At 51.4% G+C, this 26,987-nt stretch overlaps 1 protein-coding gene across 1 annotated transcript in view; it reads right to left on the bottom strand.

Moving 5' to 3' along the window:
• COL5A1 (collagen type V alpha 1 chain) overlaps window positions 1-26,987 on the bottom strand; it is a gene marked incomplete at its 5' end in the record, with an annotated part of 164,155 nt that overhangs the window by 80,651 nt on the left and 56,517 nt on the right. The window contains 5 exons of the mRNA XM_082492532.1: window positions 2,911-2,967; window positions 3,275-3,427; window positions 7,740-7,988; window positions 8,124-8,270; window positions 10,068-10,199. Of these exons, the coding sequence (XP_082348658.1) occupies window positions 2,911-2,967; window positions 3,275-3,427; window positions 7,740-7,988; window positions 8,124-8,270; window positions 10,068-10,199 (738 nt within the window). The remainder of the gene's footprint in view (window positions 1-2,910; window positions 2,968-3,274; window positions 3,428-7,739; window positions 7,989-8,123; window positions 8,271-10,067; window positions 10,200-26,987) is intronic.

Genomic DNA, 26,987 nt, shown 5'->3' with positions numbered 1-26,987 from the left:
TACCACCTCGTTTAAAATCTGGCTTCCGCTTCATTTGGATGCGTTAAGGGAAATTTTCTGCTGCTGTCATCACAGAAGCGCCCGTGCAGTCATTCTTCACCAGTAAAGAATTAGGTCATGGACTTCGCCCCGTGCCCATTTTGACAGCAATTTCCCTTTCTGCCATGGAGATGCTGCTCTCTTCTGGGTGGGAATTAGGGGTGAACCCTACACAACGTTCCTCCAACCTGCGCTAGGTATGAGCTATTTGCTGTTGGAGGCTCCCAAGAAGAGGCAAGCTGTGCTGATGGAGAAGGTGTCCTGTGAGAATGACATCCACTGAGCTCCTGTTCAGACACGCAAAGCGGACGTTGTACAGGAAACCCCAAAGGTCCCAGCAAACCCTTCTCCATACGGACACCCCAAGGTCCATCCCTGCTGAGACCAATGATGGCGCATTTTGGTGTGGCAGGCTCCAAAACAGAAACTAATTGTCTCTGGGCTGCTGCAGAGAGCCACGGCCCACATATGTCTCCCACAGGACTTTTTGGGGCTGCTGGGTGCCAGCATTACCATGGTCCGAGCATGCAGAGTGCTGAGGCTCTGCTTCCCATGGCCGCCTGCAGAGCCTGGGGACGCTCCTCCGCATGGGGGAAGAGTCTGGGCTAATTAGCCAATTTGCGACGCAAACATCCTTGGCATCTTCCCATATTTATCTGTTGGTTTATGTTGAGCTCTAGCTATAGGGACATCTGCAGATTCTCCTCGGCAAGAAACCTCCACTGTTTATATGACTGCTCGTCAACAGGAGCGAGGGAAACGTGGGAGGGTTTTGGGACCAGGACCAGCGGGGGGGATGCCACCGAGGGCGATCGCCTTGGGGGTCGCAAGCAAACCATGGATTTGGGACTGTCCCAGGAAAAAACAGGGCGTTGCTTCCACTCAATCGACACCCGGGTGCTACCCAAAAGCGAAGCTAATACCCCAGAAACAGCCCCAAAGCTGGCTGCAACGCACAGAGGTGCTGCGCAAAGGCTGCTCAAACCCTCCCCGAAGGCAGATGCGGGCCCCGGGGTCCCCCCTCGGAAGGATGGAGAGCTTTGAGGAGGCGAAGGCAGCCCGGCGCCTCCGGAGCTGGGATGGGGGGTCCCATCCATCCCCGGCTGCGTCCCTCCTCGCCCCGTGCCTGTGCTGCCCCGCTGCCTCCAGCGAGCGTCAGCACAGAGCAAGGATTGAAGGACGGGCGCTTCGAACGAAAAGGGGAGAAAATCCAGCAGAATCGGATTTCTGCGTTCGGTTTTTATTCCCCCCCTCCGCTACAGCTCCCATCAAAAAAAAAAAAAAACAACCCCAAAAAAAAACCAAAAACCCAGAGCTAAAGAGCGCAGCGAATCTGAATTTCTCTCTCCGAAGAGGAACCGCACGGAGAGGGAAAAGGCGGCATTTGGTCTTGTTTATTTTCTGGCAAAAGCTATACATGCTCCAGTGTTTTGAAATAGCGAAGGCGGCCAAATTCTTTCTGGATGATTAAACTTAACTGTTTGGTTCGCTTTTGTAGCATTTCAAATCGGTTCTGGACAGGGCAGGTTGGGTTTCTGCCGGCGTCTTCCTGGGGTTCGGCTGCCCCCCACCCTTCCCACACCTCCCACAAGCAAAGCGCTCGCTCCTCCTTTCGTCTGCGGGGTGAGAGCGAGACCCAGAAAGGAAAAGAAGGAAGGCGAGGTTGGAAATATGTTTGTAAAGGCACTTAATTCGGGCGTTTCAAGTCTTGCTGCCGCACCCCCCAGCTTCTCGCTGCCCCCCCCCTCTCCCCCACCCCTCGCTATCCGCAGAAGCATCCGGCAAAGAAGGAAAGGGAAGAAGAATTTAAAAGAAAAATAATGGCATCCGAGTGATGGGAAGTGCTGCCGCGACGCCGGGCGCCACGCTGGCCCTCTGCCAAGGAAAATTAGGTTAATTGAGTTGCTGGTGTGCAGCGAGCGTGCGCCCGGCGCCCTTCGGGGACGAGGCTCGGGGGGGGGGGGGGTTCCAAGGACCCGAAGTCCCTTTGCCGACCCCCAAAGGGGGAGGAGCAGGCATGGGGGGGTACCTCGGCATCCTGACATGCGGCGAGGGACAGACACACGGCCGTCAACCAACAGCCTCTTGCTCTGCTCAACGGGCACCTCTGGGCGCACACCGCCCGTCCCCACCGCGGGGAGAGGCTCCGTCCTCACCTAAGGGGCTGCTCCGTTGGGCACCCACATTGGTTTTATTTCCAGACTGGAAAGGGCACAGGTGGTTTATAACCGTTCTTTAGAAAGAAAAAGAACCTCCGAAACAGGCCGGGGCAGGATCATAAAGCAAGAGAGCGTTGGGTTGCGTTCCCCGGATGACACGGGGCTTCTCTCAAAGTGGAAAGCTGGTGGGACCCCGGAGCAGGCGCAGGAGCAAACCTCTCCTCTCCCGCAGCTGCGTGCGGGGAGAACCGTTTTATTTCCACAGAGATAAACCCATTAGTTGCACAATTAAAGCCGGCCCCAAGCTGCAAGTTCAGGTCAGGATATGACCTGGCCACCGGCCGCGGGCGCCCGGGGGAGCGGGTTTGCTGCCGAGCCGGGGGCAGCTCGAACCCCCCCCCTTCCCGAGAGGCGAGACGTACCCTCTGCCCAACGCTTCAGTTCTAAAAGGCCTCGGTTTTATTTTGGCAAATGAGAGATTTCATGGGAAATTTTGCACTTCCTTCATAATTTAGGCCGCTTCTTGAAGTCTAAACAAATTAATAATTACGGTATTTTATATTAAAAGCTTTCAAATGAACCAAGTAATTCTTCCATGGGAAATTTTCCTCCCAAGCTGTACCACTGAGAGCACCAAGCCGTACCGAACACATCCCTTGCACTTTTTTCCCAAGAAAGTAAAAAGAACACCAAAAAACCGTGTGGTCCTTACCGGCTCGATAATCGCAGGCTCCCCCTTCTGCCCTTTCTCGCCCCGGGGGCCACCGATCTGCAGCACACAAGGGAAACACAAAGCCAGAGAGTCAAAGAGGGCATCATCTGCACCAGCACCACCACTCCGGGCAGGAACCGGAGATCCCGGGACAACTTCTACAACCGAAGGACGGCTGATGTTCGCGCGGAAGAGGAAGGGGGCACCTCCTCCTCGCCGTGTGCCACACGCACGCCTTGCAGGCGGCTGAGTCCAAGCGAGATGCTCTCGCTGGGTTTTGCGTTGCTCATCTCTACGCTATAAATTATGGGAAGACGCACGTCTTGAACTAGGCTTACCCTCGACGGAAAATTAACTCTCTTACCCCTTCGTAGATGGTGTCCTGGTTAGCAGGCATGCCGGGGCCGATATCGGGAGAGACTGTTCGGTCGTAATAGTTATCATAATAATTCCCATCATATTCTTTTATTGTTTCCTCAGTGAAATCTTTATCCAGGTCGTCTCCTCCTTGAGCAGCCTGGAAGCAAAAGAGCAGCAAGGTGTCAGGCTGCAAACCTCTCTAGGCTGCGCACGCCGGAGATCTAAGGGGAAGACTGGGGTTTTTGCAAAGTGAGGATGCTTTATAATAATAATTGCAAATAAAAAGCACAAGAAAAGTTAAATTCTGGAATTTTAAGGTCTCCAGTGACCTCCAAAGGTCTTCTCCAGTAGCAGGCAAGAAGGATGGGAGGATCTTTATGTCAAAGTGTACACCTTGGCTTTGCCCGCGATTTCTCTGTCGAATCCTGAAATAACACCGTGAGCGTAAAAGTTTGAGCGAGGAAAACAAAGCGCAGCACAAAGCAACAGCTCCTCTCAGGAGGATCCCACAAACTCTAAAGGCCTGAAAAAGAGGGAATGGAAGTTTCAAACTCCAAGCCCCGCTCATCTCTCACAGCCTCAATATTGGATTATTAAGCGTAAAAATTCACACATCCAGTCGCATATTTAAAATGCACATCAAAACCGCAATGTGTCATTTCGCGTATCGGATTACAGGAGGAAATGTGGAAAAACCCAAGTTCGCTTCTACAAAAACCTCCTGTTTGTTTAGTCTGGGATCCAAGTTGCGATTGTGCTTGTCCAAAAAGCAGCAGCAGAATTTTTTACAAATCCGATGCGTTAATCCCCGAATCCTTTCTGATTCCTTGCAGCAGCAGACGTGAAGGAGCACAAGCAAGGACATCGAGACAAGCAGCAGCATTTCCTCGCTTCTCCCACAGCCCGGTGCTTTCTGCAGCCTGGCAGGCACAACCGCCTCTTGGCATCCGTTACTCTGAGCAGCGCTGTGAAGAAGAACACGTGCTGCTGCTATTTTTTGTTTGTTTCTTTCCCATCCAGGTAATGACCAAAATGGTCCATAAATTGAATTATTTCCAGTGCTCCCCGGAGAAATTATCTCCTCACTACTAGGGATTCAAAATCACTTAAATGCCATCACCACTTCCAGACCTCGTTTCTGTGCCAAAACTGCTCAGAACCCATAAGCACGAGCATCTGCATCTAAATTCCAGAGGTTTTAAAGCAAGAATGAGCCTAGCGCTAAGGCAATCACTGCTCTGCCACCCCATTTCCTTTTACCTCTGCAAATACCAACTGGCCTTTGCAGAAATTACAGTTTGGCAGTTAATTAGAAAGCTTGGGAAGGTTAGCGTTATTTTTCCCTTGTACCGTTCAAACGGATCTAGCGCTACCACACACATCTTTTATCCTGTTCGACATCTTTTATCTAGGTTTGCACTTTGAAACCTTGAAACCTGTTCATCTTGCTATGAAGCTTTTGGGGATAACACGGCAGCCTTTTTTCAAATTGCATTTCTTGAAATGAACGTCAAAAATGTCTGGTTTGATATTTTGATTAAGGTCCCCAAGTCAATTTGCATGGAAAGATGATATTTTGAACAACTGGGCAGAGAAGGAGGAAAGTTCTCCGTGCTGAGATTTGCAGGTGCTTTGGAGAAAAACCAAAGCAAAAGCCTAAAAATAATCTCCTTAACAATGCTGTTAGACAGCCTGAAACAGAAAACAGTCCACAAAGAAAAGAGGAGGTCCAAAACTCAGTGTGCAAAATACTGTGACTCTCCTTTGCTGATAACAGCTTCATTTAAATCCCCTTTTAGTCTTCCCTTCTGAGAAGCAATGCAGACGTGGAGCCCTGGTATATGCGCCGGGACAAGTAAAGCAAACTGCCTGATGAATAGCAGGCAATGAACGAAATATATCTGTCCCCCGCTCCTCTTGTCCACGGGAGTATTGCAGCCTACTAAATCTCGGAACTGCTGCACCGGCATTTATCACGGAGTTATTAGCCATAATGAAACCCAAGCCCAGGAGAGTTCCGTGACGACGTCTGCCTCCAAAGCCTCTCACACAGGCTCCACAAAGTTTACTTGTGTAAAACTAAATCCCCTTTTAATTGCTATTGTAGGAATTAGAGGCTTCCCAAAACATAAACGGGTGAACTTGGACAGTGACGGACACATCCGCAGCCTGCTCTTGCAACAGGTCCACGAAGGGATGCTAAAAATGACCCTTCTGCACCGGACCAACATTACCCCCTTTGATGCCAGGTCCCACGGCGAGCAGTGCCAGGGCTGGCGCCGCCGGCAGCTCGGGGGACACCCACGTCCCAGCCCAGCGCCGCACGCTCCCATCCCTGGGCACCAGCATGGGGGTCCCACTGCCTTCCCCGGCTGCCGGCAGCAACCTGCGCCTATTGAAATAACGCCACTTACGTGTGACCATGAGTCCTATTTTTTTCCCTAAACTAGCCAAAAAAACTTACAAGATTTTTTTTATTATTATTTTTTTAAGAGGACATAAAGGTCTCCAACCGCTTTAGCAGTCTATCTCCCGCTGAAACCCTGTTTCTAATAACAGCTATTAGGCAGTAATGACACACAGGAGCTCCTGATCCTCACTTCCCCGCTGCCCACGAAGCAGCTTGATCTGCTGCTGGATTAAAGGATCCGATTTCCCCGGGAGTTCGTGGCGGCAGGCAGGGCCCTCAGCTCCTGCTCCCAGGTGTAAAGCTCAAACCCGTACCCTCCAGGGTGTTTGTCCCTCAGGCTGGCACTTTTTGGGACTCTTCCCCAAGTCCCTCTGCGTTAGCCTTCGCCTCGGTGCCCGGGAAGCTCCTCCAGCCGGGCAAGTCGTGGGGCAAGTCGTGTCCTTTATCTCTGCTCATCAGCTGAAAGACGCACGGGAGGAACCTCCCAGCCCGGGAGCAGTCCCACAGCCCTCCTCAGCCAAAAGCTGTCTCTTTTGGAGCTGCTGGAGGCGGAGGGTTTGCTCGCTCTCCCCGCGAGCAGCTTTGCTGAGAGCCGGCTCAGCTCCCACAGAGGAAAGATTTGCCATGTGTTTCCCTACCTGAACTTTCCTCCTCTTCTATTTCCTTTTCCCAACAACTAAAGTGGCCCTTGAGCCTCTTATTTCCTCTTCCATTTTTTTTTTTTTTTTGAGGTGACGCTATGCTATCTTTAATTCCTCTCTATTAGAAAGTTCAAGCTTGGCCAAAGATTTCTGGCTCCTTGTCAGGAAACAGAAGAGATTCCCATCCACGGGTTCCCTCAGGTTGGCGCTCGCTTCCTCGAAACGCCGGAGCCTTTTCTGTTTCTCTCTGCGTATCATTTTGGGCGGCTCAACCTCCTCCTCCACTGCATTGTTTTTATCCCCAGTTGGCCGGAGTGGCTCCCCGCCGCACCACCAGCCCTGGGGGCGGCTGGCTGCCCTCCCGCCTCGCTCAGCCCCTCGGCTCTTTGCTCCGACACTTCCCCTAACGCCTTTTCATTCAAGCTTCCAGGTCCAACTCCAAATACGTTGGCCAACTTTTGCTGTCTCTTCTCCCACCCTCCAGCGCCCCCAGGAAGCCTCGAGTTTTGACAGCCCCATAACTAACTCACTCTTCTGCGTTTGAGGAGGAACCACAAAACTCTGCCAAGTCCCATCCTACCTCCCAGGAAACATTATTCCGCCATCGACTCCCCCGGCTGATGCTCCTGGATAACGAGGAATTTGTCTCGTCTAGTGAAGTTATTTCCTGCAGCTGCACGAAAATTTATCTCAGTCTCATCTAAAGATGAGACCAACGTTCATCTATTTGAGCACCAATATAAAAGGCAAGAACTGGGCAAGTCTTAAGGATAGAAGAGTCTCAAGTGCAACATATTTCAGAGTTGAAGCATATTAAAGTGTGGGTAACTAAAAATGTAATCGCTCCAACAGAAACGTCAGCTGTGGGATCCGGACTGATCTCATCTCTGAGCAGATCTGTGCACAAAACGGAGGGGCTCTCTCCGGGTGAAGGCAGTAGTTCGAAACCGAGGGTTTGTCCCAGCACTGATATATTTTTTAAAAAATTACAATCTGAAAAACATAAAGATGCTATTCAGTGGGAACGACAAAATGAAAAACATTGATGTTCTCCATCACATCAACATTTTAAGGTTTTATGTTAATAGCTTTGAAATAAAATGCTTTTACTTAGATTTTAAAACCAACCTTCATTTTTCATTTTGTCAGATGAGCACTTCACGCAGGGAAATGCAGATGTCAATATGAACAGATTTTTCCAGGGGAATAATCCTTAACCAAATTCTAAATATCTATGTACCACACCCTGAAATATCTGGAGTGAAATTATTTTCAGAAGAAACTTTGTCTTCCAACAGCTGCCCAAACCACTTACAGATTTATCATATGGATGATCACATCTCCTTTGCTCTCAGGGCTATGAAACAGCAGATTTAATAAAAAACACAGTGAAAGGAAAAAACATTCATTAAAATTACATCGGTCTCGTTGTAGGTGATGACGGTACTGGTGGGGAGTTCGGCTTCCACGGCGTTTTCAGTGAGGCCGCCCTGGGGGTCTACTTCTTCGTTGTAGTTGACATCTTCATAGGGGAGAGGCGTGAAGTACTCTTCGTTAATGGTTTCATAGTTGTACTCATCCACGAGGGGGTCATCCACCGTAGCATCCCCTTTCTCCTGCTTGCCGGGGTCCCCTCCATCAGGTGACGGCGTGGGGGCAGGATAGTCCTATTGCAGAAATAAAACACCAGAATCGGAGAAAAAAAAAAAAAAAAAAAAGAAAATTGCGCATTGTCCTCCACGTCCCCCTCTATAAAGGTGCCATTTATCAACCGCAGCTTTGCCAGGCCCCCGCGCCGGTACCTGCTTGGTCTCAGGTCTCTCTCCAGCCGCCACTTCGGGAGTGCCGGGTTTGGTGGTGGGCGCTTCGGGCTTTACAGCTTCATCAACATCTTCATAGTAGGGGTACTCGTAGTAGTAGGTGTCACCTTCTCCCTCCCCGTCGGTGTACTGCAAAGAGAAGATAAGAAGCAGAAAATAAGCTGGCAGCAACCAAGCCCGCTCCTGCCAGCTCTTTTAGACGTGATGTCATGTCAACAGGGCCACACCGCGATGCAGATCCATCTGAAATCTTTCCCTTCCCCTTGTTCATCAGCTTCTGCGACACCCTCACTAAGAGCCCGGCTTGGGGCTGCTTTGGCAACGGCTGTGATTTGAGGAGGTTCCCAATCATCTCTCAGTCCTGTGGCACATTCTCCCTTATCAGAGAGGATGGATCTACCCTACGGCAACTCAGTCGCCCACGATAACACAAGAAAAAAAAACAAAAAATCATTAACTTTTTAACCTCAGATTGTTGAGACCTCCCAGGTCACAAATCTGAGATATTCTAAGGAGGGGGGAAGAAAAACATTTGAATCACGCAACTGCCCTGAGAACCGGGGGATGCTATTTTCACTCATCCGACTGCGCTAATAGCATCCGTGTGACTCCCCATCCACCCGCGGCCCGCAGGCAGAAGGGCTTCGAAAACAAGATATTTTCAGCATTTTCCACAAGGCGTCAGTCATTCTTCAAAATGAAATACAAACAAAACATTTGGTTACAGCCGGGCATGGCAAATTTCTTCGCCAGTCCATCGCTCTCACTGGCAGCAGGCGCCGGCGCGTGGAAGAGTTATTCTTACATGGAGCGACACGGCCCTAAAGACAAGCCAGCCCTTGTTGAACTGCTGGCTCCAAAAGAAGAGTTTTATTTTCCTGCTACCACATATTTTGACCGTACCGAAGGTTTATTTTATTTTACTTATTTATTGTTTCTCCAGAAGCGCTGGCGGAGCAGTTACGGCCCTTCCCCGGGGGGGGAAGCCGTGCCTCGCCGGTGAGCATCCCTCTGCTCCCCACAGCCCTGCTTCCTTGGGTGCTCTGGCTTTTCATTCGATCCCAAAGCTAAGGTGGAGCGGGGCCGATGGCATCACAGCTTCACGGGGATCCCACAGGAGCCCGCAGATCTGAGATCAGCTGAAAGCAAGAGAGCGCCCGGACCGGCAAATGAGACCAAGAGAGCAGCCAAGACGCTGAGGAGCGGCTGAGGATGCCAGACGCTTCCGTTGCTGCGAGCTGAGCCCAAAACCTTAAAAATGTGTAAAATTCAGGTGATGCTCTTCTGGAAATCAGCCATACCCAGATATTTCTAATTGAGCAGCAAGAATAAAAAGGTATCCTCTATCAGTCTCTTTTTTTTAAATTTATTTTCTTTTTCTAAAGAAAAGATCCGAGGCTAACTTCTCGTAAAAAAATATTGAGCCCAGCAGCTTATACAGATGAGCTGGGAGCATTTCTGCCAAAATGAAATTCAAATGGCAAATACACGGGCAAAAACGTTTCCCCCCCTTTAACACCCATTGTTTCAAAGAATACTGAAGAAGAACTGCTTAATCTTTTTACAAGGTCAGCAGTAAAAATTGACATTTCGAAAGAGGCGGCTGTTTTGGACAGGGTTTGACCCGCCAGGGAAGGTCGGTATTTCCCACTCGGCTCAGGTGGTCTCTCCTGCGAGTTTCTGAGCTCCAAGCAAATACTCATTTCAGCCTCTGGAAATGGGAGGAAGGTGGAAAGGAAGGGAAACTCCCAAGGGTGAGACCCAAGAGCAGGACCTGTGAATCCTAAGAAGCAGCTCTGTCTCAGCCCTTACAGATGAGTCGCGGCGACGGTGAACGGGAGGAAGAAGCCCAGCGCGTTTGCAACCGCAACGTGGAGCCGGATGCTGCTGCCCCACCGGCACCCCCACATCCCACGAGAGACTTACGTATTCATCCTGGTTGGGGTCCTGGGACTGGGGGGAGTCGGGGATGGCGGTGTCGCAGTCGGGGCTGTAGTGCTCGCAGTAGTCGTGGGCTGCTCGGGGGTCTGCCACGATGAGGAGCTGCTGGATGTCACCCTGCGGGGAAGGAAAGACGGAACATCAGGGGGACGGATGGGGCACGGGGAGCCACCAGCCCGAGGCTGCGGTCAAGGGGTATGAAACACCACCAAGAAATGAAAAGCGAAGCACCGGGCAGGGTGATGCCCCTGCCACAGGCATGTCGCCCGAGAGGAGCCGGGCGGAACCCCGCCGTGTCCAAGGTCGGGTCGAGCAGCCGCTTACCTCGGGCTGTTCCGCGAGGTGTGAAGCCACCACGCTTCACGCCCGGTCCCGAATGCACCTTCCCAAAAGATAACCGCATCTGCGGAGAGGTCACCCCTACCACGCAGCAGCGCCGACAGCCCTGGGCGAGGCGGGGGCAGTAAAAATAGGAGAAGAGAGCTCTACGCACCCCAAATCAGCAGCGCCCCGTGGACAATAAAAAAAAAAAACAACTCCTTTCCTGCCTGCTCCCACGCAGCTCTGGAGGGCTCCGGAGTTGCCCTGCCCAGTCCAAAAAGCTGTTTATTGGCCTCAAAACTTCTCTGCTTTTCCCACCCCATCAGTAGGTCTCGTAAAAGACATCACCCCCCCTTTCTACATCTTGCCTCACCTCGATTTTCTACCCACAACAGTGTGGCAGACATAGAAAGAGATTAGAAATGCATCAGATAATCAGAAGGAGAGAAAAGAGGGAGGGGGGTTGCAGTTAACTTACAAAAAGCGAGGTGCAGAGCAAGCTCATCAGGCACCCAGGCTGCTCAACGGACCACTCGCTACAGAGGGAACGAAGCACAGCGCAGCCGCAGCCCAAAGCTCAGAGCAGAAATCGCTCTGTAGTTTCCTAAAGAACCACCGCAACTGCTTCACCGTCACGCCAAAAAGCAGTTTATTTAGTAGACGGTTACATAAGACAAGATTTTACTACTTGGATTATTAGAGCTGATACTTTAATTAGAGGGGGAAAAAAATCTTATTTAGTAATAGAAAAACACGGCTAAGGCATCAGGGGAAAAAGAAGGAGCATTACAGCAAAACTGGGAGGATGACTTGGGCACATAATAGGAACCAGAAGCTCAGAACAGAGCCTGGCCAGAGCGGCGAACATCCCTGTGGAAAACCAAAAGCTATTTTTGAAATTATGGGCCAAATCCGCCTTCGTGCACGCAAGCTGCGCTCGCTGCAGCCACGGGTGCCGCTGGGTCCATGGGGAGCTCAGCTTCCCACGAACACATACCCTCAACTTCACCAAAGTGCTGTTTACATTTTTGGCAGAGGTCCACAGGGAAAGAAGGTGGCAAGGACCGCCATGGACCTGGCCTCGTCCTGCCTGGCTCCGAGGGGCAGGAGCAGCTCACGGCTGCCTGGGGTTTCGCATCCATCTCTGCAGCGGCTCACCGTAACCTCTCGGCACCTCTCAGATGCTATGGAAGTTACCCTACAGTTGAGCATCGGTTTAAGCTTATTAGTCATTGTTTCCTGTGAATAACCTTTACAAAATTAACAGAAATGTCTGCAAAGTGGTTTTCAATTTTCTATTTTAAGAAAGAGAAATAGTCTTTCCTTCCCTTCCCTTTTTTTTTTTTTTTTTTTTTTCACAAATCCATAGAGCACTTCTATCATTACCATTCTGCCTTTTTCTTTTTCAATGTAACCACCAAAACCGGGGATGCAATATTGGGAAAACAGAAAACGCCAAGTTTTGATCTCACAGAACATTTTCCATCTTCAGCCAGCTCTGGCCACCACCTGACAATACATGGGGAACTCGGCGGTGGCATCACCCAGAGGACACGGCCCAGCCCCGAGCAGAGACTTGACGGGGCTGGGGGGGGTTACGGCTTACCCACACCACATAACATCATCCCTGTCTCCAGAGGCAGTTCAGAGCGACGAAGCCAGCTGCCCCTTTGGAGCTCCCTCCAGCAGAGGATGCCCAAACTGGCCGAGGCAATTTGCTTAAAGTTGGTGATGTGAAGATCCTTCCAGCTGCTATTTCTGCGCACAGGACCTCAACCACTCCTGCCCCTCACTGACAGCTGAGTTAAACCATTTCTGCCCTTCTCTCAGCTGGTGGTTGAAGCTCCCCAGTTTCCACAGGGTTATGGGGAGTGTCCGGCACTGTTGGGATAAGCTGAAATAAAACAGCCACAAAAGCAGAGTTGGTACTTGTCTCCGGGAGGCAAGGAAGGAAGGCTGAAAGCTTTTTCCTCCTGATAAGGCTGGATTTACACCTCAAGGAGAGCTGATAGTCTGCATCCTATAAGTGACCAGGACTAGAACTGCGTTTCCTCGAGGAACAGATAAAGCAAAGAAAGGCACGTCGGCTAAGCGCGGTGCAAAAGGTTAAGCAGCAGAGAATTCGCTAAAGCTGACTTTGCTTTTAGTCTCAGCTGATGGCAGCTCCTGAGCTACGCGCGGGGAGGAACCCTGGCTCGCTCCCCCCCTGCTTCCCGGCAGCACGACAGGAGCTGAGCATCCTCCGGGGCTGGTGGCTCAAGGCACTGACAGCTCCTCTGAGTACGTGGAAGGACGTCACCTGCAAGTCCCAGGAGCCACAGGCTCAAGTGATGGGGCCACAGCAGAATCCCCAACCTCGCTCAACACGGGAAGGGATGGAGTTGGCCCGGCAGCTGCCGCTGAGTGACTGGGGAAGGATGAACAAGGGAAGTTTCCTGCCAGTTCTGGGTTGAGAACCTAAGAAAACCAGCACGTAACTGAATGAATTTGGTACACGAAGGGTGCCAGGAAAAAGCATGAGCTGCATCAGACAGCTCCTTCAGAGCTCACCATGCTTCATGGGCATCATTCAACCCGCCTACCGCTTTCCCGTTTCCTTTTCAAACCCAATCGATCACCCTGCCCTTCAAAGTGCAGCCTTTCCTTGTTCTTCCAGCAGCAGCGTGCAAGCGTGCAACATCAGGAGGAAAACCAACGCACACGATTTTGGAGGAAGGAGCACCCCAGGGAGCATCTGAGCTCAAGTACACTGACGTGGGTTGAGCAGCTCCGTGGCGGGGGAAGGAGGAGAGCTCACGGGGTTGCTAGGCCATTCATCTTTGTTCCATTAACAGCAAGTGCACGGCGCTGGTGGATACCCCATGTTAACACTTGTGAAAAGCAGACGAGGAGTAAAACCTTGTTAGCGAGATTCCCAGTCAACTGACCTCATCCCTCAGTGCAAAACAATAAAATGGGCTAATTTAGCCTGTAATAAAAAGCCCCACTATCTGAACTTCACAAAAGATGCACAAAGCTCTGCTGTCAAGAGCCCCATTTCTTTGATTTAAAAAGCCGACTTTAAATAGAGCAAGCCGTGCTGGGAGGTTCGCAAGCCTTTTGTGTCTTCTCAAGTGTGTTGCCGCTAATAAATTTCCCCAAGAGATAGCTGCCCCCAGCCCCGGCGCGGGCTGACAAAGGCAGCGGCCGGCTCTGCTCCCTTTCCTCGCTCAAGTGTCTATTTGTTTCGCTGTTATGGTTACACAAAGCGCCCAAAAGCCTCTCTGCCTTCCTATGTCAGCATCTGCTTTTGTCAGCAAGAGCAGCGATAACGAAGATACCATTAATTTCCACCCCCCTCCACACACACGCACCAGTAACGGATTTTCCATGAAGCCTTTGTAAGAGAGAGAACTTACAATTGCTCTAAGAGAGTGGATTAAAGACTTTGCCAGCCAAGTCATTTAAGTTTTTAAGATTTAATTTCAAGTAAAGAGGTATCTAAGTCAGGAGCAAGTCAGTAATGCACCGGTATCACTTCGAAGTCAGCAGCACAGTGCCCTGCAGCCCCAGGCACCCATGCACATGGTGGGACAAAGTCCTCTCCCGGCACGTGAAGGGGGCGCATCTGGGCACACAGGGCTCAAGAAAGTGCTCCAGTAAGTGAGATCCTTCTTAGTATGCAGAGGCAAAGCACAGTTGCGCTTTCCCGGTTCGACAAAAATTTGAGATGGAGAAAAAAAAAGGTCAATCTTTGTCTGAAAATAACCGGTATTTCATCCATCAGAAGAGCTAGTTTTTAAAAAGGGAAATAAATCACTTTTTGACCTTTATTCCTAGAGCTTCCCGTGAAGAGGAAGAGGCAGGACAGCACATTTATGAAGATGATTGTGAATTGCGAGGCTTTTATTTGCTCCAAACAGATGTAAGCGCTAACTGTCATGACCAGTAAGAATCTGCCTGACATTTATGGTAAAGCCATTTATGCCTGATGACTCATTTGCTTTATGGATTAAGTTCCATCAAGCCAGTTTAATTCAACTCCCCAGCCTGCTCCCAGACAAGACTGGAAAAGCTCTTCTGGAGCATTTTTTAACACTTATTCTATATGTGTGCAAAAATGTCACATCACTTCCAATGACATCAACTTCAGTAACTTGGAGAAATCGCTGTGGTTCAACAAAACAAACAGCTGGCGAGGATAATCGCAGTGACTTCATCTGGCATCGGCAGCCGCTCCATAAATACTGGGATTCTTCAGGGCTCTCACTGCAACGCACTGATAATTAACTGGACTGTTGTTTTAGCGCGTTGCCCCAGAAGTCTTAGAGACTCTTAACGTCCATAAGAATAAATACCGCTTGATGTGCTTTTTTAAACTCCTACATTTAAATTGGGTAATCACAGGCCCAGGATGTACAATTGCAACAGACACGCACAAAAATCTTAAAAATTATTGGAAGCAATTGGGATGTTGCTGCGTTTTATTACGACAAGCTCCCTGGTTCCATAAATGCAGACCCAGTCGGGTGGCTTAAGAGCGGCAGAGGTTCAACGCGGCTCTATGACGAAGTGGAAGCTCAGAGATCCCAGCCACCAGCAAGCTTCCAAAAAAACCTAATGCCTGTCTGGGAGACAGCCTGCCAGCCCGCAGATGTTCCACTTGATAAAACCCATCACCAGCACTTGCCTGTGGATGGAGGCTCTCTAAGGACACGGCGGCTGCCCTGCTCCAGGGCTCCAAGCAGCTCCGGGTCTGCACAGGTTGGAGGAAGAGTGGTATCGGAGAAGTCAGCAAAGAAGGGAAGCGAGGGGTGACCCGGAGCTCACCGTGCCCCAGGTTCTGCCAGTGCAGTGAGACCCCAAGTCAAAGGGATGACAACCGCTCAGAGCATCGGTGCATCCTTTGTTGCACCGACATCACCCCAGAGTCCCTCGTTGAAATGCAGCTGCTCCAGAAAAGAAGCAAAAATCACAGCCAAAGGGTGAGATGAAGCCTTGTCACCCCCACCGGCCCCTGTGGACCTGTGTCCTGAACCCCTCTCGCTGGCCAGCCACGGGCAGGAGCGAGCTCAACACATGGAGCAACTGGCACCCAAAAGGCATCCCTTGAGGCTTCCAAAATTTTTGCGCTATGACATGGGAAGGCAGTAATTGAAGGTCTGGTGGGGGGAAAAAAAAAAAAGGCTTGACTCGCATGCCAGCATGAGTCAGCTACAAATACTTGGTGGTTTGGATAAATCCAACCCGGATGATGTTTGCTTCCCCATCCTGCACAGAGGGGCTGCAGAAACGGACGGGGCAGCTCTGCTGAGAGACCTCTGCTATTTCCCCTCCCGGGCTCCGGCCGCCACAAGAATGGCTCCCTCTGCCTTTTGGCACTCAGACGGGAGCCTCTTCTGAGCCCTCTTTAGAAAAAACAAGTTTAGTTACGCAGAAAAGGGATAGACGTTTCGCTAGAACCAAGTATGGCTTCAAGGAAAAACCTCTCTTAAGGGCTGAGAGTAGTTTCTCCCTCTTGCCGCATCTCGATCTGGAAGAGGAGGTACCCTCAGAGACCCCGCTCTCGCGACACGTCAGCTGGTCCTGCACCCCCACCCCAAAGCGAAGCTGTTAGCTTTTCTGATATTAAACTCACAGAACGCAAACTACAGTAATTATTCGGACAACCCACACGCCTCTTCCCCTGACCACAGCAACAAGAAGAAAATAAGCCCTTTGGCTCAAAGGCAATTAACCTCCCCAGTAATTTTCAACCTTTATATTTTATAATCCCGGGGAGGAACCCAATTTCCTGTCACGCGAGGACCCATTAACTTGCTGTTAGCCCTGGCTTTGAGGGAGCGGGGCAGGGAAGAGCGGTCCCCTCCTCTACATGTCTTCCCCAAACCCTGCCACCCTCCGCTCCGAGCTGTCCTCGGCGCCCGGCGCTGCTCCGATGGATGGAAATGTGGTGGGGCAATGCCACGTGGTGCTTCCACCATCCATAACCGCTGGATCCGCAGCCGCCCCGTGGCTGTTTCTTAGAGAAGCGGCTTTCCAGAGCAAAGGGCTGTATTTCCTACGTGCTCGCGGAGACCGCAGCACGCTGCAGGGCTGTCGGCGTAATATCACTCTACAAATTGTGAGCAGTTCAGCAAGGACTCCTTACTGGAAGGGAAGGACGAGCGATTCTCTAAGAGGAGAACAAAAGCCAGATGGTTTTGCTAATTCTGGAAAGCTCTCCTGAAGAAGCTGTCGCTCTGCCAATACCCAAATACCAGTCAAGGACTCAAGTCATTAGCAGAGCAGGAGATACTAATACGAGGTTCATTTCCAGGTGGCTAATTCTCCCCCCAGCCCCGACAACCGCGCCATGTCAGTAACGCCCTACCCTAAGGGAAACGCTCCCACCGAGCACCCTCTGCGCTTGCCGCAGCAAGCGTGAAGCCGGAGCTTATGCCAAAGTCCTTTTCTGTTTAAGTGACAATGCAGAGCTAATTCCCAAAGCCAACACACGCAGTGTTCATCAGCAGTATGGATTATTCACACAACAGCGCTTTACAGGCAGCGGACGGACCCGTCCACCATTCCGCTTTCCTGTCCTCAACGGGTGAAAGATTTTCTTGCCTTTCCAAATGGCTGAGTTTGTCAAACCCATTAATCATCGCTGACATCTTCCTGCTACTTTCCCTGGAATCCTCACCAAATCCTGGCAGCCCAGAGCCCCTTTGCTCTCTCCAGTCCCGTGTCCCATCCCCACAGCCGCCCTCTCCTCTGCTGCTCCACTTGACCATCGCACCCTGTCCCCAGAGCTGCTCCTGGAGGGACTGGCAATACCCCGAAGAGAACAGAAAAGGGACAAGATGAAAAAGCCTGACCAAGCTCAAATGTCCATTTAATGATGGGGCAAGAGCCCAAGCCAAGCTCCAGACTCGCCACCGGGACCACCCGGTCCCATCCTCCCTGCACCAGCTCCCCCTCCCTCCGCTGCCAAGGCTGGTCCAGCCCCAGGCACTCTGCCTAATTGAAGCCTCCATCCTTTCAGAAGGGACAATCTAATCACCCAGTTTAAAGATCCCCAAAAGCTCTGGGGCCGCTTTATGCTTTGAGGCAATTGTACTTCACCTTATTCGACCTTGACCCCGGCTGGCTGAAGGGGGGCCCAGTGCTCGGATGAAGCGTTACGTGCGCGTCCCACTGTTTGTGACCCCGTGGCTCCCACGGTGAGCCATAAACGAGCATTGCTTCCAATGGGCGACGTGTCTTTCCCAGCTAAAAGCCGATGCCTAGACCTTGGAGGACAGTTTTTGTTCGAAAATTTACCAAATGGGTGGGAAAGAACCCCAGACAAGGCAAATTAGCAACCTGTCATTTAATTAAGATCCAGGAACTTAGGGGACACAGGAAAAACAATCCTTAAGAAAGAGGCAGCTCGGAAAGCAGGTGGCGTTGGCAGAAGCGCAGAAAGCACCAGATCTATAAAGTATTGGTGTGGTGGTGAGCAGGACTGGGGCAGTGACCATCCCCCTGTACTCGGCACTGGTGAGGCCCCACCTCGAGTGCTGTGTTCAGTTTTGGGCCCCTCACCACAAGAAGGACATTGAGGTGCTGCAGTGTGTCCAGAGAAGGGCAACGAAGCTGGTGAGGGGTCTGGAGGACACGTCTGATGAGGAGCGGCTGAGGGAAGTGGGGGTGCTCAGCCTGGAGAAGAGGAGGCTGAGGGGAGACCTTCTCACTCCCTACAGCTCCCTGCAGGAGGGGGCAGAGAGGTGGGGGCTGACCTCTTCCCCCCGTGACGAGTGATGGGACGAGAGGAAACGGGTTCAAGTTATGCCAGGGGAGGTTTAGATTGGATATTAGGAAATATTTTTTCACGGAAAGGGTTATCAAACATCGGAATAGGCTGCCCAGGGAGGGGGTGGATTCGCCATCCCTGGAGGTGTTTAAAAAAAGGGCAGACGTGGTACTCGGGGCCACGGTTTGGAAGTGGTTTTGTCAGGGTGGGGTAATGGTTGGACTTGATGGTCTTAAAGGTCCCTTCCAACCTCAGCAATTCTGTGATCCTATGACCCTATTTACTGCAAGGCTATCGTAGCAACGCGTTTCTCCAGGAGTTTTGTTTCAGGGCTGGAGAAGGCCCTGCGGGGACAGCCCAGGGTCCCTCGGCAGCTCTGCCCCACGCAGCCCTCCTCCGGCCGGGGCACCCGCGGGGCAGGACCTGCAGCGCCGGGCTGCACCTCGCTGGTGGCAAGGGGGGAGTTTCTCCAGCAAATGGGAAAATTTTAAGCTAGGGAAAAAAAAAAAATAATCTGAAAGTAGACGTGGCCAACACAGCAGAAACTGGACTGTGGTTTGAATCTCTTCCCCTTCCAACGGCGGCCAAGAGGCTCCCGCAGGAGCATCCCGGGTCAGGCAGGGCAGAGCAGGAGGCAGCATCCGTCCCACGCACGTACCGGGGGACGCGTCCAGCTTTCCCTTGACTCATGTCTGGTGCTGCAAACTACCAGACATGGGCTGCGTGCTCCGCAGACTGCACTGCAAAGCGGACAAGGGCTTTTAATAAAGTCGCAGCTAATTGCACAAGGGAGCAGGACCCACCCAGAGGAGAAATGACTCCTCAGCTTCTGTTTATCCTCACAGCTCCGGGCGGGCGGCCTTACATCAGCCGCCGCAAAGGGGGTGGAATCACCATCGTGCGCCGCAGTCCTTTGGAAGAGAGGATTTGCGAGCTTTGATTTGCCTTTCCACTGCGAGCTCTGCTCCCCCGCTAACCCAGCTCCCTCCTAAACCTGCTGCCGTCCCCGGGGCCAGCGCTCTGCTCTCCCTCTCTCCGCGCTCCTCCTCTTCCGAGCGAGCACAAACAGGGGAACTCTCTCGATGGGGCGGCGAGGTACACCCAGGGCAAAGCAGCAGCCAAGCAGCAGGGACTGCAGGAAAGGGAAAGGCAGCCAAAATGCCTTAAAAAAAATAAAGCAAATACAACGACCTGCTAAAAACACCCAAAGAGACAGATAGCCTTGAATCGACACGCGTCACGCTCAGACGGCTCAGCTCCGCTGGCTGTTTTTGTATATTTATGTCTGTCAAACAAACCGCAATTTATCTGCTAGGATTTTTGGGTGTGAAACACTGAGTTATGGGCACGGAAAGTGGGCTGCGATTGAACGGCTTCTCCTACGCTGCAGCCCCAGCCTGGAAGGACAGACGGACAGGGAAAGGGGCTGCATGGACGGGTGGGACAAAAGGCTGCCTTATATTCCCTCCTTCTCTAGAGCCCGGCCAAGCACTTTGGTAACACAGGCAAAAATAATATGAGAGGTTTCTGCAGCTCTATTGCAAAGAGGGGAAAAATAATAGCACACAGTTCGGGTTTTTAAAGGCAAAAAAAAAAGAAAAGAAGAAACCCCTGACAGTCCCACCTCTCTCCACCCCAATAAAGAGAGGACATTACTCTCAAATTTCATTTTCCTATTGTAAAGACAGTTTTTATATCTGCAAAGTGAGAATTTTTAAACTTTTTTTTTTTTTTTTTAAATTGTATGTTCTGGGCAGATGGTCTGAACCCCCCTAGCAGATTAGAAACACATGCGAAGAACAAGGAATCCAAACCACACGTTTTCATTAAACTGCATGACTTCTAGTTCAAATTTCATCACATTGAAGTAAATATTTTCTCTCTAAAGTAGCAGCTGCGTGTTAGGTTATCCATAATAGATCTTTCATGTATGCACACATATGCGCACATGCATGCAGGCCCCCATACACGTGTGTCCTGTCCTTGCGGACAAACTTGAGAGACGCCAATGTGAGATCACATGGCTGAAGCCGATTTTGCAGTTTTTTCTTTTAAAAACCAAGCTGCCTGCGCGCACATGTACACAATTATGAAAAATTAAAGCTGCAAGGGTTCCAAAATTTCAGAAACACCAGACCTGAGGTTGCATACCTCTGTACAGATCCACCGCTCTGTACAGACATATTAGCATACGGTCTTCAATTATTACCCAGGAACGTGATAGTTTTCCAGAGTACTGGAAAACTTGTGACATGAGTGACCGTCCCGGCAGCCCCTCTGCGCGCCACCCGCGTGCTTCTCTCAGCTCTGCTTTGTGGCGCAGTGCGCACAGTGTTTTGCACATCTATGCCACGTACCTAAGCACATGTAATTTTAAGCGTGGCATCCATTGCTGCAGCCGTTGAGCACTGCTGCCTTAAATGAGCTCCTCCACCGACAGAGGAGGAAAGCATGCAGATTTGGGTACTTTCGAAAGACTGACTTCCTAACGACTTCTGGCGTGGGGCACGCACCCTGCTAAAGCCTCACACCTCCCCGGCGGCTTTCCCGAAGCCAGGGCTCAATCCTTATCCCCAGGCTCTTCCCGCGAACACTGGCACGTGTCAAACGCAGCGCTGGCCGGGTGTTTGCACGGCGCCTGGCCATCGCCTCCGGAGCCCAGCCCGCGGCTCCCGCTGGAGCACCGACCGCACGCCACGTCCGCGGGGACGGGCCCTGACCCGGCCGGCGCAGCCTCCCGCGCCCACACCGCAGGCACTCATCTTACCAAGACGCAACCTGCAGCCGAGGACAGGCTCCCTGTCCCAGCCAGCCCTTTGGAGGACACCAGTGCTCTCCACCAGCCCTGAGCCCCTCCGAAGGGCTGACCCAGGCCAGCGTGAGGCCAGCTGAGCACGTGCCATTGACCCCCCCTTCACCAGCCACCCAAGCCAAGCCCGAACAATCTTTGGGGATTCCCATCACTTGCAGCAGATGCAATGCCGAACCACAACCTGCTCCTGGTACCCGCCAGTGCCCCGATCTCAGCCCCAGCAGTGCAAGAAGCCCAAACCCTCAGCTGGTGAACACCAGCTCCAGGGGGAGCTCAGGGCTGGAGGATGAACTGCATCCATCTACAAGGAGCAGGCGGCTGCGGCTCTCCTGGCCAGCTGGGAACCATCCTCAGCTGACGCTCCTCTCTGAGAAACCAGTCACAGATCTCCTGCAGTAACCCCTTCCCCAAGGACAGAAAACGGGACAGGAGCTGGAGTCCGTGGCTCGCTGGGACTGAGTCACCAAAGGCCCCAGAGGTTCTCACAGCTCCGGGGTGGAAGTTTTGCGACGGGGTCTATCTAGACCGTGCTACTAACCGGGCTTGACTGGAAGAAATAACTCCTTTGCTGGCTCATTTTTGACTTGCTGGCTGGGCAAAGGTGTTCCTTCTATTTCAGGGGAAGAGTGGATAAAAAAAAAAAAGGGGGGGGGGTGTAGAAAACCCGACTGCAGAGAACCCTTCCAAAGTGACTCGGTTTTCTTTGGCTGCTCCGAAACTCCCATGAACACGGTAAATAGTCTGACTCTCTTTTCCCCTCTCCAGTTTTGACTGAAAAATAGGAAACCCAGTTCTGAGAAGGGCTGGAATGAGAGAAAAGCGGGTTTAGACTCTGCGTGCAGGGCCAGCTTGGCAGAAGGACTTGGCACACTTGCCCCGTCTCCTTAGGGAATGTGTGAGATGTTAAGGTCGGAGCTGGTGTAGGTCCTTAGCAGACCTGATCTGTACACATGCTCCTCGTGGGGGATCTTAAACGTTGCCTCCACTCAGCGAGGCAGAACTGGTTCTTGCCTTTTTGCCAGCACAAGGAGCTAGAGCAGAACTGGGTCTCTCCCTCCAAGGATCCTACCGAGAGGAAATATTCCTAGAGGAAAAATGTTGCGTGTGTAGCAGGTACGCTAGAGGGAAACACCTTCACTGAAGAAACAACCCAACCTTCTGGTCACCTCCGTAATTACAACCGCTAGCAACTAAATCTTCATCTCTTGTGTATACCCGAAACCACATTGAGAGTTATTTAATTTGAAGGTTTGAACTAACACATGAGGAAGCATTCTCCTCTAATGAATTCATTAGGACAGCCATGCATTTTTTTGGCTGGTTTCCCCTGAAAGCAAGCCATGTGCGATCTCTTTGTGCAGCCACAGGTGTGTCCGTCTATCCCAATAACTCTTGAATCCGATAGCTGATTTCAATCACTTTTGACAGAGGAAAAAGGCTCAGGATAATTAAACTCCTATAAATGTCATGGAAACAGACAGCTAGGTAAAAGAAAGGCATCGTACAAGTTCGTTCTCTGAGGGGAGGCTTTGCAGCGAGTTCACATCTGATCAGATATAGGCACGCACAACAAGAACACGTCTCTTTAACGTTCCTACCATAAGAAAAGCTCAAGCAACCACGAGACGCAAATTAGAAGGAATCCAGACCTGACTGATCTCAAGGCATCTCTGAGATTCCCAATTCCCACAGTAACTGGAAAAAGATGAGCGGAAGCACCACAAAATAAGCAGTTCTTCTTGCATTTCTGCCTATACATGGAAAACACCCTCTTCTCCTTACTTTTCCAGACCCAAGAAGAACGGAGGAGAAAACCAAGCATCTCCAGGTCTCGGCTAGCCAACTCCCCTGGCAGCTCTCGGAGGAGCAGCCCGGGACACGGCACAGCCCGAGGGCTTGTTGCTACCTGTCATCAGAGGCCGGCCACATTCAGGCTGGCATTGCCACCCAGGCAACCTCGGATGAGCCTTTACTCCAAGAGTGGCTTATCCGTCCGCACAAGAGCCATGTAATCACTACTGGCTCTCCAGCAAACACGCTAGGATCAAACCCTGAGTTATTTTTTTCCTACGTGACCACACAGCAGCTTGCCACTCTGTGATTTCTGCCTTCAAACTCTTCATTTGGTAACTTAAAAATCAGCATTTATGTCATGCTCCACGCAAATTACAGCATTGATCCCTAAAAATAGAGGCTCCGCAATCACCACGCGCCCTGCTGTCGCTGTCTTTACATCTAGCCCAAATACAACCTTTATGGCACGGCCACTATATGACTGCTGGGTGTTTTCCCCCCTCCAGATGACAAACGCTTGGCCAGGAATGGAGTGAATCCATAGGACAGCTTTGAAACGCTTTAAAAACTGCTCAAAAATTGTTCCGCTGAGTTCACAGGTATTGTTTAATAGATGCACCCACCATCCGTTTACAATATTAATACCGCTGAGAGCGACTTCATAGCAACAGGTTATTCAAAACCCCAAAAGCTGTCTATCAGATATCTATCCAGAATTTAAACACCGTTTTCTTTTTTCCTTTTCTTTAAGTTATTGTCTATTCCAAAGCATTCGCAAAATAACGAGTGGGAATAACTCCACAGCAGCAGTTTTTCCCGCAATTCCTTCCCATTGTTTTCCAATAGGAGCTGATTTGGCTCAGGTCTATTCACACGGTGTGGTTTTGTTCCCTAATTGAAGCATCAAGTCAGATTATGCTTCTGAACACTTGCAAGCAGCAAATTAGACTAGTAAAAAAAAAAATAAAAAAAAATCTCTTACTATTGCTCAAAAAGTTTGCTTCCACGGCTATGCATAAGCAGGGCGACCCGGGAGGCGCCTGGCAGTGGGCTTTTGCGACCTCAGCCTCCTCTTGACTGTCAAGGAAAGAAGTTTTCACGCAAGGATAAAACCATGGGGTGGTGTGACGAGGTGATACGCCCCCCGACAGCCACCGCAAGCGCGCGGGGTGACGGCGGGGCTCGGACCCCGCCAACCAGCCATGCCAACTGCTGGGACAAGCCGGCAAGGTGCCAGAACCAGGCAAAATTTGGCTTCACATCAGCGGTTGCGGTAAAAAAAGCAGCAAGATGTTTTTCCCTCCTCTGCCTGCGGTGCAGGGGGGGAGCGGGCAGCAGCTCCCACCCACACCGTCGCCCTCCATGGGGTGCCCCGAGGCCGGGGTGAGGGGACCAGCACAGGGCGGCATTGCCGGGACAGCAGCCCCACGGGCAGCATCCCACAAACCCCACGTTCAGGCTCGGAAAGCTGCATTAACTGATAGCCTGCACGTCGTGGGAGGCATTTCCATAGGGGGAGGACGGTGTCAGCCTGACCTTCCACTGTCCAGCGAGGAAATTAAAAAAAAAAAGAAAAAAAAAAGAAAAAAAAAAGAAAGAAAAGCATGAAAGCCCAGCCCAGGCCTCTGAGAAATGAATAGGACAAAATGAATGGATGTCATTGTCTGTCATGATCTGCGGCCCTTTAACCAGCAGTTAATAAAGCTGAGAGGGAGAGAGGAGAAGATGAAACAATGAGCAATTTTGAAATAACACCCTCATTTCGCGTCCGGTGTATTCCAAATAACACTGCCTTTCTGAAGCATACGCTCAATATCCTGCGCTCCACAGAACAGGCTCAAAAAAGCGATTTTCTCCATTTTCCTCATCGCGTTCATTAGGAATCGCTGGAAGAAACCCAAGTCCCCATTTCCCCCTGTCCTGCGCTGCTCTCCGAGCCCCAGGTAGCCCAGGGCAGTCCGGCTCTCCCCAGCCAGTGCCACCACTCTCCAGGTCCCAGTTGTCACCACCCGAAGGTCCCCCATTGCAGCAGGGCTCAAGGCGCACGGCCCGAGCAGCCCCGTGGCCTGGCTGCTGTCCCCGTCCGCGGTCTGAGGGTCAGCTCCGGGCAGCGCCCTTTTATCCAGGCTGCGTTTCTCATGCGGCGCGAGGAAACTGCAGCGTTTTCCTGGGAGAGGAGATGCAGCCTGGAAGGGAGGCGTGCGGGGCTCCGAAAACTCCACGTAAACCCAAATTAGAGCCCACGAGGCCGCCAAAGGCTGCCCAGCCTTCGCATTTCTTCTCGTGGTCGCGCAGACCTGACCACATACTCAAGTTGCCTATTTTCTTTACCGTTTCATTTAGTGCCGCATTTCCCCCATCCAACTTCATCTCCTGATGTCACCACCTTACCAAGGGCGGATCACACCGTTCCAACTTTCCTCTCTCCATCCAAATCAAATAATCCACTAACAACCAGGCTAAAGGGCTGGCTTTTTCCTATAGAAGTTATTTTTCAATGACATATGTGTGAACCATAAGGGATAGTTTAAAAACAGATTCTCCCTCGTTACGAGCTGCGGCGCAGCACACCGCGGCGTTGCTCTTTTGTGTCGTCCCCCTCCGCGCTGAGCGATGCCGCTTCCTGGCTCCGGTTTCACGTTGATTTATTTCCTTTTCATCTATGGAAAATCAGGAACGAGATCAGCTTCTGCTGGCTGCGCCGCCCACACGAAGCTGGATCCGCCGGCGTATTGTAAGGGGGACTCTCTCACAGTGGAAAATATGTAGTGAAGTGAAGCTCTTGGCTTAAGTTACACGTTTGAAAACGCGCTGTTGGAGCTGCGCTGAGCCAAAGTGGAGGCAGTTGCTCAGTTTTTACTCAGCCCTGTGTAAACAGGGTCGGGGTGTCTGCCTGGGAGGTGTTGGTCCCAACGACCCAGAAAGCTTTGGGCTTCGTTCCCAGCCCTGGCTACGGCGGAGGTGAGGGACGCAAAGGGAAAGGGAAGGTCGAGGCAAGGTGGTGAACGGCCTCAGGAGAGACTTGAGGAGCAGATGGCCTTGGTACAGAAAAGGAGGAGGTGGCAGGAAAGAAATCCAGCCCAAGGTCTCCATCAAACATCCGGCCATGACCATCCACGACGGTCAAACACAGCCGACGGCATTTCACAGCTCCGTCAGACACTTCACCCCGCTGCTCCGGGGGCAGGGAGAGCAACCAGGGGCTGCTTTGTGGGCTTCCCATCCTCTCCCCTCCTCGCCCCCGAAACACTTCCCAAACTCCAGTACGAAACCCCGGGCGAGTCCTCAGACAGCTCCGGAGCCCGTGGCTCATTTTGGAAAGCCTCAGCCTCCCCCGCTCTGGGCTCACTTCCATCACCGAAGGGTGGCTCTTTGCTTCTAGCAGCACATCGGGGCTTCCTGCTCCCATCCCGCAACAGCTGGAGCTCTTCTAACCACTAAGGTACCTAAAAGCTGCACACTCTTGCTTTTACTCCTTTTTTGTTTTTTTTTTTTATTCCTCATAGCTGAATTAACCTGGAAGCTGAGCTGCCGTTTTCTCAGCCCCACAGACGGGCTTTCCATCCCCCGACTGCCACAACCCCAAGATCCACCCTGAGGTTTTATCCTCAGCCCTCCACACTGAGGTGGCTCAGGATCAAGGGGTTTGTATATACAGAGGCTTTTAATCAGGACTTGGAATGTTTTCTGCCCCGGGAGGTAAATACAGAATCCAGGTTTTATGGATTAAAGGGAATAGGGGAAAAATAGACCTGGCTGCCAAAGTTATCTCAGGATGTAAGTGGGATTACATGCTTAGCTGTGGGGATATCTGCTGACACACTCAGAATTTAACTTAACACCAAATTTTGGTTGGGAAAGAATGTTCCTGCATTTGGCCGGCAACAATCACCAAACCGTGGGGCACTGAGCAGGACACATCTGCGGGGACCACCCGAGAAGGAAGCCTTTGTGCAGGTTCCTCTCGCTATTTCCCACCATTGCTGCAAATTCGGCTGCTCAGGAAAGAGCTGAAAATGGATAGCTAAACTCATGTGGACGTGCAGGCACAGCACCTCTTGTCCATCCATCTTTCTCCAGGAAACCAGACTGCCTCCTTTATCGATGTTCATACATCTCTCCCCTCCGTGCTCCGAAGTATTTCTGCCATTATGATTCAACACTGCTAATTGTCCGTGAAATATGATTTGGGGTTTTTCATTCTTGCGAGAGAACCTCTGTG

This window comes from Vanellus vanellus, assembly GCF_965231255.1.
Source record: "Vanellus vanellus genome assembly, chromosome: 18".
In the NCBI taxonomy this organism is placed as follows: domain Eukaryota; kingdom Metazoa; phylum Chordata; class Aves; order Charadriiformes; family Charadriidae; genus Vanellus; species Vanellus vanellus.
Note: the sequence above shows the minus strand (reverse complement) of the source record. Positions and strands in the feature narration are given on the sequence as shown.